The sequence below is a fragment of the Sus scrofa genome, chromosome 2 (genome assembly GCF_054392235.1).
Source record: "Sus scrofa isolate SSC_HxYL_T2T_F1_AM1 chromosome 2, Sscrofa_HxYL_maternal_Yorkshire_Landrace_v2.0, whole genome shotgun sequence".
Classification (NCBI taxonomy): Eukaryota; Metazoa; Chordata; class Mammalia; order Artiodactyla; family Suidae; genus Sus; species Sus scrofa.
In genome coordinates this window covers 35465531-35479575 of record NC_139384.1, presented here as the reverse complement: position 1 = coordinate 35479575, position 14045 = coordinate 35465531, and the positions used below count along the sequence as shown (strand labels likewise).

At 33.9% G+C, this 14045-nt stretch overlaps 1 protein-coding gene across 1 annotated transcript in view; it reads right to left on the bottom strand.

Moving 5' to 3' along the window:
- Positions 1–3659: 3659 nt before the first annotated feature.
- Positions 3660–14045, bottom strand: part of KIF18A (kinesin family member 18A) — an 87241-nt gene continuing 76855 nt past the window's right edge. The window contains exons 14-17 of the mRNA XM_003122903.5: positions 12975–13416; positions 12166–12273; positions 6861–6970; positions 3660–4314 (exon numbers count right to left, since the gene is read on the bottom strand). Coding sequence (XP_003122951.1) covers positions 4232–4314; positions 6861–6970; positions 12166–12273; positions 12975–13416 — 743 coding nt within the window. The 3' untranslated portion in view covers positions 3660–4231. The remainder of the gene's footprint in view (positions 4315–6860; positions 6971–12165; positions 12274–12974; positions 13417–14045) is intronic.

The window sequence follows — 14045 nt, the reverse complement described above, 5'->3', positions numbered from 1 at the left end:
ATATAGCAGTGTATATAATGTACCTGCCATGTTTCCCCTTTGGTAATCATAAGTTTGTTTTTGAAAGAAATCACTAATATGTGGAATCTAATAAAAAATGATACAAAAGAACTTCTTTTCTAAGAAAAATAAATATATTTTGTCTATAAACCATGATGTGAAATAACTGTGGCTAGGAGTCTAGGAATTCAAAATTTTTTGTTTCAGAAAGGCAATAGAGTATATATGCTGTATTTATATAATACCACCTATGAGGTCTGAGGCATAATCAGCCATTAATGTTTCTGCAGTGAAATCTTTGAGTGTTCATACTAAGTGGGATAAATAAAAACCAATAAGTTTCATATTAGAAGAAGTAAAGCTTTATAGCCACAAATTACATAAGAAACTTCTGATTTTCAAAATCTGTGAAGCTTCTGAATTGTAAATAAGGGGCTGTGAATCTGTAACATCTACTTTAAAGGCTTGCTGTGCCCTAAAAGCAAGTCTATTATTAAGCACTATTGCCTGATGGCCCCTTCAGAAATGATGGGACATCTTACAAAGCTTGTGACTAGAAGTTTCTCTCAAGGCAAGGTTAAAAATGTCTGATCTCATTCTAGAACTTACATCTCCATTAACACCATAGCTCTAATTGAGCAGTTATCCTTAGATATCTAAGTTACTTAAATGTGAAAGAATCAAGGGGCAATTTAAAAAGAAATACATTTCTTAAGAAATGCATAAATTCAATATTTATATCAGTTCTGCTATAACTGCTTTGAAAATGTGAACATGCTCTGACACCATTTACATATCAGGGAACAATTTGTAGCATAACGTGCATTTTGCATTTGTTTATGCCAGATTTCATCCAGATGAAATACTAGGTGAATACAGAAAACTGCATGCAGCTGAACTGAGCCTCACAAGAGAGCACAGAACACCCACTCGCCCCTCATAAACAATGTGCCATGGCCATCCACATCTGGTGTATAAATTTTTAGCTGATTCAGATCACTGGCTGGCCAGCCATCAGTTCTTCAACTCACAAGCTGCAATCCTCCTACATTCACTTCCATGAACAAACTTAAGCTCTTTTTCATGGTAAAGTGCCATATTTGTTGCAGTATTTGTGCATTTCTTAAATGTTTAATATGTAAAACTGGGCTGCTTATATAAGGTTCTGGTCTTTCTTTTACTGTGCTAGTGACAAAGCTTTTGAATGTTGTGCAGCTAATCCCATTTGCCCCATAAGCCATGTGGTTTTACTGCACAATTTGGCATAGTGTGGTGATCTTCAGGAACACATACGCCCTGTTATAGTAGAACTAACTGTCATTCACTATACCTGGTGTGATTGTACCTACCTTTTGACATGTAAACAAAGTTAAAACAAAATCCAGATGCATAAGAACAAATTCTTCAATTAATTTACCAAAATGAGAAAGCATAATGTAAACTTACTTTTTAATATGTTACTCTACAAAAATCAAACTTTAAGTCTTAATTTAGTAAAAATGAATGAGAAAGATTGGTGGAGTCAGCATTAATGTGTTGAATATGGTTGTTTTACATCGGTAAATAACTCTCAAGTTAAATCTCTACCATTATAACCTGGTTCTCTAATCCTGTTATTTCACAGCCATTATTAATCTAGAACATTGTTGTTTAAAGTATGCTTTTAGGGATAATACTAGGAGTGCTTTAATAGAAGGATACATTTTTGGTATTAAATAAAAATATGGTGTATTTTCAAAGATTCAGAAACAAGTGTGTGGTGATGAAATGATATCTGGGGTGCTTTAAAATATTCCAACAAGGGAAGAAAAACAAGAGAAAAAGAGGGATATTCCACAGAAATGTGGAAACATTTGGTAATTGGACTCAGTGTTATGATTACATAAGGGTTCATTGTATGATCCTCAAACATTTTTTTAAAAATTTAATGTTTCAAAGGAATTTGGGAATTACTGGGTTAGATCAAATAAGATTCTGATTGTAAGACTTCAGGGGCTTACATCATCAACGTGCATGATCAATGTCCTAGGAGGCTGCCGTTTCCCACTCTTCTTTGACATAGAACCCTTTTCTTGCTGAGTATCCAGGTGAGCCATGTTCTGTGGAATATACTTTGGACGTCATGATGTAGAAATAATAGAAACACTCCAAAATATTCTCAGAAACACTGTACAGTGTTATCAATAGAGATAGCATCATCTAGGTTTCTCTCTGATCTTTGATCTGCCACACGAAAATTATCTGTTGCTAGTTGTCTCTAACAGCAATCTATCTGCGATAGCAGTATTTATGAAATTCACACTTAAAAATTTACAAAGATGCCCATGCTGCTTTCAAAAAACAAACTGCAAAACAAATAGTATGATAGATTTTTTTTTTAAAATCAAGTATATAGGTTTGTATAAAATGACTTGGCAGGGTACCTAAAACAGTTAGCTGTGGTTAAAAGTGAGAATGATTTTGGGGAGGGGAGAGGAGGAAGCACATTTTTACTATTTACAGTTCTTTTTGGAACAAGATGTTATTTTAAAACAAAAATAAAGATAAATTATTTTAGTCAAAATCAATACATGGTGTTAGGATAATGGTCACACTTAGAGGGAGGTAGGATATGAGAGGCTTATAAGATACTAATAATTCTCTATTCCATGATCTGAAGGTTGGTTACATGGGGCTGTTTGCTTTTCTAAAATTCATTGAGCTGTATATTTATGACTGATCTACTTTTTACATAAATAAAGTTCATTTGGAAATTGTTTTCTAGTGACTTATGAAATAGCACCTTGTTCTAGTTGAAATGCATATATTTTCTCCTTATTCATATATTCAACAGTTTTCTTTTTCCACATTCATTACAATTTATTTCCGCCAATTTCTCCTTAACATTGCTGCATGGCAAAGGAACTATTACTACCTTTTACAGAAGGTGAAATCCCTGATAAAAATGGCATACAAGAAAATGACTCACGTCTTATGGTGAGGTAGGGTCGCTTAATCCTGCTAGCTAGCCATTCATCAGTACGTGGAAAAAGATTTCTTTTGAAACATATAATTACCTAAAATAGATGGAAGGGAATAACAAAGAGGCTAAAGTGATTGATAAATAGGCAACACAACCAAAGGCCTAATAACAAAGGGAAAACAGAAATTGTGCATGGTTATTCTCCCTACAACAAGTCCTGTGTGCATTTTTATCAGTATGGAATTATGAGCTTCAGAGTTGGAAGAAACTTCAAAGATCATTATTCCATCTCACACTCTTCCAACTATACTTTAAGTTGAAAAACATGACTAACAGCTAAAAGGTCTAAAATGTTGCAACTTGTTAAATGGTTGTTTGCTTTGATGGGGCAGTTTTTGACCACATAAAATTAAAAGTGTTTTAACCAAGTATTTGTTGTAATGTATGGAAGATAAACAGAAAGTAGGTAAACAAGGATATTTGATTAGTTTGCAACCCATGTACTTTCTATACAAGAAAAAATGATTAGAGAATTCTCTCATTATCATTAAGGAAACTATGGATTATTTTCAGACTTGGTTCTAGAGCCACATATCTTGATCTAATCCGAAACACAAATCTACAAAATGCAAATTTTATGAAAGATAATAGTTTAAAGTATGTAAAGGGTAGTAATGAGACAGAAAAGCAAGCATTATAAAATCTACATCTTTAATGTATTGAGTAGCAAGAAACAATATTAGTATTTTATTCATGAAGACTTTAAATAATATTTACAACAACCTTATGGGCACAAATATGTACATTTGTACATCAAAGTATTTTTGGAAAAGGTCATATATATGATTAAAATAATGTAAGACAAAATAAATCCTGGGTCATAATTTTATCACTTCTAAATTCTTCTTATTTTAAAAAACCTGTAAGGATAATTTAACTCTACTGTTTTCTAAACTTCCTAATCAACTTGCAGCATAGTAAAAAACTGAGCTGCCATCATGCTGACTTAGGGATTTTAAAGGGTAGCAAATATTTTAGAAACTTAAAACATACCTTTTCTGTCGAAATTTCAAATTTGCTTACAACACAAAAGAACAAAATAGAAGGAATTTCATTTTCTGCATGCTGAGGGTTGTTAAAAGCTAGGGAAACCCAACTTTTAAGAGGGTCTAATTTCAAAGATTTTAGACAAGTTTCTTAAAGGGCACTGGCAACAAACCCTTTTAAAAGCTGACTTGTCAATGTCATTTTCCTTGATTTAGAAGAGAGTTATCTTAGATTTCCTTTTGAAATACTTCTTCCAAATTTTCTAACCATACTTGGCTTGACTTTATGGATGTTCCTTTTATATTCTAGAGAAGAAATAAAAAGATATGTAAGTATCATTCAAAAAGTATTTTCACCATTCGTTAAGCTTCAATTGTTAATTAACATGATTTAGAATATAACATCAACAATACTCTTGATTTGAACGTAGAAATTCACTTTCTACACATTGTAAATTGAAGTTTTAGCGCACATGTACATTCATACCCCTTGCCCTGCCCCAGAGGTATCAAGTGAAGTCAATGAACAAACTACCACATTTACTTCAGTTCTTTTTGAACTAAGAAAAGACTGTTTCTATAGCATTGTTCCCTTTCTTCTGTGCATCATTAATTTTTTCCCCCCATTCTTTGGATTATTTCTTTAAGTCTTTCAAACTTTCATATTTTTCCAATTTATTTTATTTTATTTTGTTTTTTTAGGGCCACACCTGAGGCATATGGAGGTTCTCAGGTTGGGGGTTGAATCGGAGCTACAGCTGCCAGCCTATACCACAGCCACAGCAAGCCAGATCCAAGCCACATCTGTGACCTAAACCACAGCTCATGGCAACACCAAATCCTTAACCCACTGAGCAGGGCCAGAGATCGAAACTGCAACCTTGTGGTTCCTAGTCGGATTCGTTTCTATTGCTCCACGACAGGAACTCCTATTTTTCCAATGTAGATGTATCATTTGAATCCAGTACTTCTTAATGTGCTGATTCCTGATCCCAGAGTCCTTTTTCCTTTTACAGCTACCTCTTAAATGTGTTTTACCTATCAATGCCCGTTCTTCTGGTTCTTCCTCAGCTTCACAATGATTCTCTACTCAAAGAAGTGTTGTTACAACAGTGCCACTGACTTATGGGTCAGTCTAATCTCCTATCCATTTTCTTGGTCACATTAGGGTTTAGTCTTAGGGGCACTATATATATTATTGACACCACTGCCTATTTTTCTAACTATTCAGTAAACAGTTACCTTCTTTTCCACTGATGTCCCTTTGACTTTTTTATTTGTATGCTACTAGTTGGATAACTCAGTTGAATGTAATTGAAGAAAGGCAGCCCCAGTCCCCCTTTACTTTTCTAGTAATTCCTGATGTGTATTTGGGCATTTTCACTTGGATATCCTAATGTACATAAATCACTGTCTTTCCTTAAAATAATACCTTTTTCTAATAGAAGTGTTCCATTAACCTTAACAAGACATAGCCTTTAGCCAGCTTTAGATTTTCTTTCCTCTTTGGCAAGTACTGTAATTTAGTAATATCTCTCATTTTTATCTCCATAGATTTTTTAAAAAATTCATCTCTCTGTATACATAAGATATTTGATGCATTTTATACTATTCTTAGAAAATAAGCATATCAGAAAACCCAAATCTCTATTATTTGAGAATTACCATAAATTTATTATTTGGTTGCAGGATTGTGACTTTTCAGAGAATTTTTTCAGGAGACCAATGGAGCAGTACATATCTACACCAACTGCATATACATACTGTTAAACATTATTAAATATGTCATGTTAAACCAAATAATCATAGTAAATTTTTCTTTTTAAGACTTTACTTTTTGATTTTTAAATCTCCACAAAAGACACTTCCATTGAACTTAAAGTAAATAACTGTTACTGGCCACCATAAGAAGTAAGGATATATCAATACAGTTTGGCAGAACTATTGAGAAATTCTATATTACTCTAATGAAAAAAGTTTGACAGAAAAAAAGTAACGATACTTTTCATGTTATTCTTAGAAACACTCATGATCTTACGCAACCCCTTTAAATTCCAAGTGCTGTAAATTCCTTTAGAGAAGAACCAAAGTGAGTCTTAATGATCTTTGTATTCATCACAGAACCTAGTACATAGTGAGTATGTATTAATTAAACACTTCCTGATTGAAATCTTAGGAACTATAGTGTCAGAGAAACACAGGTATGGACACAAAGGCCTCGAAACTGGTAGGTGCCATACACCTCTAGTTTCACTGAAGATGGGGTTTTGTTATCATGGACTCATGTCACCTTCACGTGTAACTGAGAGGAGGTAGTCAAAAATGCTACAGTATTTTTTTCCAATTTGCTAATGGGAGTTACAATATGTGTGTAACTAGATAAAGACTGGAGCCTCACAAAAATTGCACAAATGAGTTGGAGGCCAAATTATTAAAAATAATAGGCTAAGAGAAAAATTTCAAGTGGATACAGTTTATCTATAAAATATATTTAATCACTAATCTATTAAATAACATAGCTAATTATTTCAATTATTAGTTAAATTATTGACCCACTCGTTTGCAATATGAGGCAGTATGGATAGTAAGAAGGGTATAGAACATAGGAGAGAGATCTAGTTCTGAATTGTGGCTATGTCATGAAATAACTTTGTGATCTTGGGTAAGCATGTTTTCTACTTTGTGTTTTAAGTTTTCTTATCTGTAACAGAAATAACCACACTCACTGTGTAATAAAGGTGATGAGTATATAAAAGGAGATTCTTATGAAAACATGATAGAAGAAACATAAAATGCTATACATATATTAGTTAATCATGTTATTAAATATCAAATTAAGACCTGAGACATACCCATTGTTGGTCTGTTTTCTTGTAAGTGCTTATCACTTGACTTATCTTGATGAACACGTTTGGCAGATCCAGCATTTACCTCAGCAGTCAATGAAGTATTTGAAGTAGAACTGCAGGGGAAACATTTTTATTTTAGTAAAGCATTTTTTATATCTCTAAGTTCTAATACATATTCTACATGCAGTGATAACTAAAGAAAAAGTGAAATACTAAAATCATAAGTTGTAAAATCCCATAGAAGTAATTGGAGACACTAAATAAACTTTTGGCTCATAGCTGTGTGTAAATTTAAGAATGTTTGGGAGTTCCTGCCATGGCTCAGCGGTTAATGAATCTGATTAGCATCCATGAGGACGTAGGTTCAATTCCTGGCCTTGCTCAGTCGGTTAAGGATCCTGAGTTGCTGTCGCGGTGGTGTAGGCCAGCAGCTACAGCTCCGATTCAACCCCTAACCCGGGAACCTCCATATGCCGCAGGTGCGGCCAAAAAAAGCAAAACAAAACAAAAGAATGTTTGTTCAAGCCCAAGATTATAATTATAGGTATATGTCACAATTCTTTAACAGAACAGTTCCAGGGTGCTGTGCTACAATGCATGCAAGCACTGCTATTCAAAGTGTGGAGATAAGGAATGTACTGCAAGAGGTGAAAAATTAAGCTCATATTACAAATTTGGAGCAAGAACCCTTATCTGGGGAATACAAACAAGTGAGACTGATTGGAAACTTTGTTTTTAAAACAACGCATGGTGATAGACTGAGAATGTCTCTCTAATTATTGCAATTATATTTGGTGAAATGAAAAATATGACCCTTTTACATTTATCTTCAAAAATTTATACCAATCCCATTATTGAGTTGAATTTCTAATTCAATTTGAGTTGACATATTACTAAACATCTATTGTGGTCTCATGTCATAGGTTATACAAATGAGTAGGACAAAATCCAAGTTTTAGTAAGTCCTAAAAACTTACATGATGGATATATGGTGGGGGGGGGGGGGGAGTAAGACCACTACACAAAATAATATGAGGCAGAGTAAAAAAGAGTGCCACAAGTATTCAAACTACTAGAAGCTGTAGGTTCCTGAATTTAGAAGAAAGAAAAACGGAAAATTCTGTGAATCAGACTAGTTTGAATGGGGCCCTAAAAGGTAGTAATCCTTCAAAACCCTAAAGAGGATCATGTTTTAGCAGGCAGGGTTAAGGGCTGAGTAGGGTACGAACAACTCCTCTCTACACTGATTCAAATAAACTAATTATAGGAAATTTCTGGCTAGTCAAGACATTATATACCATTTTACAAGTTGATACTAATTTGTCAGTTGGATTAACAAGTAGAAGCTTGCCTTTCATTGCAACAACTTGTTCTGACAATCCTAACCATGTAGTAAACTGATGTGGATTTACGTTTATATAGAAGGGAGAATACAGGTTAGTTACATGCTCATTGAAAGTAGTCAGAAACAGCAATTTAATATGATGGTGAAGAAAAACGGGCATGAGCACAGAGAATTCTGGGAAAAATAAGTCAACCTATGTACCAAAGTTTTCTAGAGTCTGTAAGAGGTGTTCATAATGGTGATTTTGCCTACTTTATTCGAGAATAAAAATAATACCTTCTTGGAATTGTTATAAAGTACTTGTGCTATGAATGTAAGTACGGTTGTAGAAATTTTCTATTCCTAAATGGTGCTATAATTCTATTTTGGATACTAAACACTTTTTTTTTTTTTTTTTTTTTAAGGGCCACACCTGCGGCATATGGAAGTTTTCAGGCTAGGGGTTGAATTGGAGCTGCAGCCACAGCCACTGCAACGCCAAATCCAAGCCACATCTGCGACCTACACCACAGCTCACAGCAACGCTGGATCCTTAACCCACTGAGTGAGGCCCAGGAACAAACCTGCATCCTCATGGATACTAGTCAGGTTCGTACCACCGAGCCACAATGGGAAATCCCAAACACATTCTTAACTATATATATGTGTGTGTATTTATGTATGTATGTGTGTGTATATATATATAAATGTGCATATATAAACTTATTTAGGGCAAAAATTCTTTCTTGGCCATTTGATGATTTTATTTCTTCTAGAGATCAGTGTCACTGGTTACTTTTAATAAGGGTTATTTTACCCTGGCATTTATCTTAAAGTTGCTTTTCTTATTTTACACATGATTCTTCACTTTGGTTAGTTCTAGGCCCTTTTCTTTTTTTCACTCATAGATTGTTTTTACTTGAAAATAAGGATTTTGAATAAGTTTTATTTGAATAGAACTCATTTCTAGGAATTAAATCAAAGACTAATAAAATAATACATATATATAAGTAAAATACACTCAAACATTTTTGGGATTTAGATAACATAGACCACTGATGAAATATTTAACATTTGTTATACTATTGGTATGGGTACAAATTTAAATTGTCTTAAAGACTATCTTGAGGAAATCTGAAGTCTTCTAGCTGTGTGCCAAATATATTTCCATAATTATTAATAATAACCTTTTGTTCCCTTACGTAGGTAGAATGCTTCTGCTTAATAAACATAATGCATCCCATATTCTTTCAGTTGAGATAATTTCCACTTGGAAGCACAGACATTTTTCAAAACAAACCAGAAATGTATGCAAGCGTGAGACCATTTTTGGGTGCTAAGAAAGATTATGGAGCAAACAAAAAAACAACCAGAATATACACACACCTAAATATGTGCATGAAGCTGCTAAGTGGAAAATAACAATCTCTTATTCTCAAGCTTATATAAGATTTAATTGGGGGGAATGGAAGACTTTTAAAGTAATTATGTACATTTCTAGCATTAATCTCTTTTAACCTTAGTTAATGGCAGGATCTAATTACTGGTACCAGAGGGAATGTAATAGAGCAATTAATAGCCTTTGAGAAATCTTTCTTTATATGTCCTTTAATATTATTTCACAGTATTCAATATTAGGTGCTCTTATGGGAGCCATTTAACTCATCTAAACCCATTCCAAACATACAATTTACATGCCTGGACATATCTTGAAAAATCAATGGATTTTGATAATGACTATGTTTATATTTAAAAGTTATTCTTAGCGATAAACTTTTGCACATCTTAGAAGAGCAGAGCGTTCTATCAGTGAAGAACAAGAAAAGTCCCTAGCATTAATTAGTAACAAAAATAACATGACTGACATAATGAAAATTAGTGAAAAGATGGATGAAACAGACGATGGTGGTTAGTTTAGCTAGGCTCAGTTAAGTGACTGTTTCCCATATACGACTAACTGCCCAATTCAAATTTGTGACATAGCAAAATACAAAATTGAAAATGCCATGGACCGTCAGAAACATTCAGGATAAATAAATAAATTAATTTCCAGCATTCCAGGCTCTGCTGTACTTTGGAAGGGAAAGGACAGTTCCTAAATGCAACTATGAGATAATACCCTATGTGGCACAAATAAATAGACTATTTGTAAATTTAACACTAGCCCAGATGATAACAGGGGTCCTAATGAAAAATAGGAAACTTAAAGAGTTATCTTAATATTGTATACTCTTCTCTGTAATCACCTCAAAGAAAAAGCAATAAAGCAAGTCAGACCTGTTTTACAATATCACCTTCGCTATATTTTGTCATTGCATTTACCACTAGGACTTCGAGTCATAAAGCTCAATACATGTAAGATTTTTTCCCTGTCTTTGATTTTTAGCTGTTTTACTGCTATGTATCTAGGTGTGTTTCTCTTTGTATTAATGCTGCTTGCAGTTTGCAGTGCTTCTCAAACTTGTGATTTGTTATCTTTTGTCAGTTTTGGAAAATTAGCAGCCAGCATCATTTCAAATACTGTTTTCCCCCATTTTTTTTTTTTTCTTATTTCTTTCTGGGACTCAAAATACTACACCTTTTCAATTGTGTCCCACATATCTCTTTTGAGCTTCTTTATATTTTTTATCTTTTTATCCATTTGCACAATGGTTTGGGCATTTTCTAATAACCTATCTCCCAGTTCAGTAAGCTCTCTTCTGCTGTGCCTTATCTGTTGAACTTCATCACAGTTAAAGTTTTAAAGTCCCTATCTGATAATCTCAACATCTGCATCACTGTTTCTCAAATTTGTTTTCTTTCTCTTGATTTTCAGTCACTTGGTCCTGTCTCCTGGCATACTTTGTAACTTCTGCTTATGTGTTAAACACTGTGTATGAAAAACCAAAGAGGCTGCCAGTGGTATATTCTTTAGAGACAATTTAATTTTCTTCTGGCAAGCAGGCAGAAAGAGATAGATCATCTTGATCCAAAAAGGGATTGAATGGTCTAAGGTCTCTTTCAGGCTCTCAAGAACTGGTCTATTTCCAGTTTGCCCTACTCCTTCCTAGAACATAGGCCTTAAGGAGTTTTAAATAAAATCCTGGGTGTTTGACAGTGCATTTTCTCCACGATGATCCCTGAACAAAAATTTTTGTGTCTCAGTCCCATGAGAACATCAAAACCCTGGTTATTACTTTAGCCTCTTGGCAGCTACTTTCAGCTTGGTGTCTTGGCCTCTTATTTCAGAGTTTAGAATTTGGTGAGTATCTTGTGGGCAAAAGCTACAAAGAATGATTTTGTTTCCCTGGCTCAATGAATGAAATGCTAACAGCTCTAGGCTGCCATTTTTTGCTTGGCCTCTATACTTGATGCCATGAATTGGCAAATGCTAAATGGAAAAAGAGGCAGAGAAGGTCTGGTTCTCCACACTTTGTTTTCCTTTTCTCTGGGATCTTAGACCTTGAAGTCCTGGCTGTGTTGGTTGTTCTCTAGTGTGCTCAAGCAGTTGTTAGTTGTATTTTATCAGCTTTTTATAATTGTTCTTGATGGGCTGCTTGGTCTGATGCAAGCTATACTGTCATGGCCAGAAATAGAAATCTATTCATTACATTTTAGTCATATATCAAAATTCCTTAAAATAATATAATTTTAGAACTGAAGAAATTCAGTAATGTCTAAAGGGAAAAATACCAAATGAGTAAAAATTGTCACCTTAAGAAAATTTAAAATTAAATGACCTTTTTGAAGGCCTGAAGACGTCCAATTTATTTTTAATAATCTGAAATAGTGAATATTTTATACAAATTGTCAAGTGAACTATCTGGGCTTTATCAATATCTCTCTTTGATAATATAAATCTAGTGCCACATTCAGAGAAATTTATTATATATATATGCTTAAATATGAATTGACTAATTAAAAGACAAAAAAATTGTAGAAAACAAAGATAAAGATGATCTTACATAAGTATAAAGACTGTACCAGCTTATAGTTTAATCATACCTTGTTAATTTCCGTTTCCTTTTGGCAGCAGCAGTCATTGCCATGTAGGATGGTACTATGTTTGGTATAGGCAGAGAATGTTTAGTTGAGAATGAAGTAGGGGCAAGCCTGTATATTAAATAAAGAATTAAAAGGGAAAGTACACTTCCATAATTAGCACATCATTTTTTATTATATATAAAGGAAAACATTATAAATACTATAAAACTTCCCTCAATTGCCTGGGGTCTCTTTTTCTTTTTTACACCGTAAATAGATATCAAGAGATTTCTGCATTCCCCAAAGCATAGAAATGTAAAGGTATCATTCTTCCCATATTCAGATTAATTGCAAATATTCATTTTAAATGAGAAGGATATGTTTTTGCTTGGATGACATGCAGTCAACCATACCTCAGACTATTTCAGAGTAAGCTACGGTTTGCTAAACATCAATAGAAACTGTGGTACTTCCTTTAGTGAAGATACTAACGAATAATAATAAACACTTGGTAATCTTCCAATGATGGCTTGTAACATCTAACTTTGGAGTATGAAGAACAATCTAAATATGTCTTAAGATTTCCTCTAGCCTAATGACAGTTAATCAACTTAAAGACTTTAAAATATTGTGCTAGTGCATTAATATTTAGAGAGAAAGATAATTAAGATTTAATGAAGGTAAAACATTGACTTTTATAATCAAGATAGCGTATTTCATCTATGAAATAGATCTTAATTACTATAGCTACAGAGTAAATAAAAAGTTAATCCTTTAAAGGCCATATAAATAAAACAAAAAAAGAATTGGCAAATACTCCTTCTTTATACCTTTGTAAAATGTTACTGTTTGTTAGTGATTCTTGTTCAGGTAATTCACTTTTCAAGCTCCTGGTGTTTTCACATATAAGAAACGTAGACTCCAAATCCTCCTGTGCATATTCTTTTTTCCTACTGAGAGGGATATCTACTTCACATAACATTTTTAGAGAATTATCACTGTTTGTATTTGAGCTTATTGCCTGAAAATTGGTAATATGTGATGATGGTTTTAATAATGTCACTGTAGATGGATTTTGAGAAGTTTTTCTACAGTCTTCTGGAGTATATACAATGGGTTGAAGTTCTCTGCTGAGGGAATCATTGAGCTGCATATTTTCAGAGAGTGTAGACTTTTGGGTATGCTTTGCTTTCATGGGAGAAGGCATTAGTTTTCTTCGAGTTCTTTTTTGTGGAGTAATTTTAAGCAGATTAGATTCACTGGAAGATGTGCCTGTTGAACAAAATTAAAAATAAGCTCAATATTGTTGCCTAAATAGTTTTCCAATACCCCTATAAGCTAAAAGAAAGAAAAATCAGGAATTCCCACTGTGGCTCAGCAGTAACAAACTCAACTAGTATCCATGAGGATGTGGGTTTGATTCCTGGTCTCACTCAGTGGGTTAAGGATCTGGCATTGCTGTCTGCTGTGGTGTAGGCTGCAGACATGGCATGGATTCTGCTTTGCTGTGGCTGTGGCATAGGTTGGCAGCTACAGCTCCAATTCGACCCCTAACCTGGGAACTTCCACGTGCGTGGAACTGCAGAACTTATATGGAACCATAAAAGACTCATAATTACTAAAGCAATCTCGACGAACAAAAACCAAGCAGGAGGCAGAACTTTCCCAGACTTCAGGCAATATTAAAAAGCTACAGTAATTACGACAGTGTGGTAGTGGTACCAAAACAGACATACAGACCAATGGAACAGAATAGAAAACCCAGAAATAAATCCAGACACTTACACTCAATTAGTTTTCCACGAAGGAGGCAAGAATATAAAATGGGAAAAAGACAGTCTTTTCAGTAAGTGGTGCTGGGAAAATTGGACAGCTACTTGTAAATCAATGAAACTAGGACA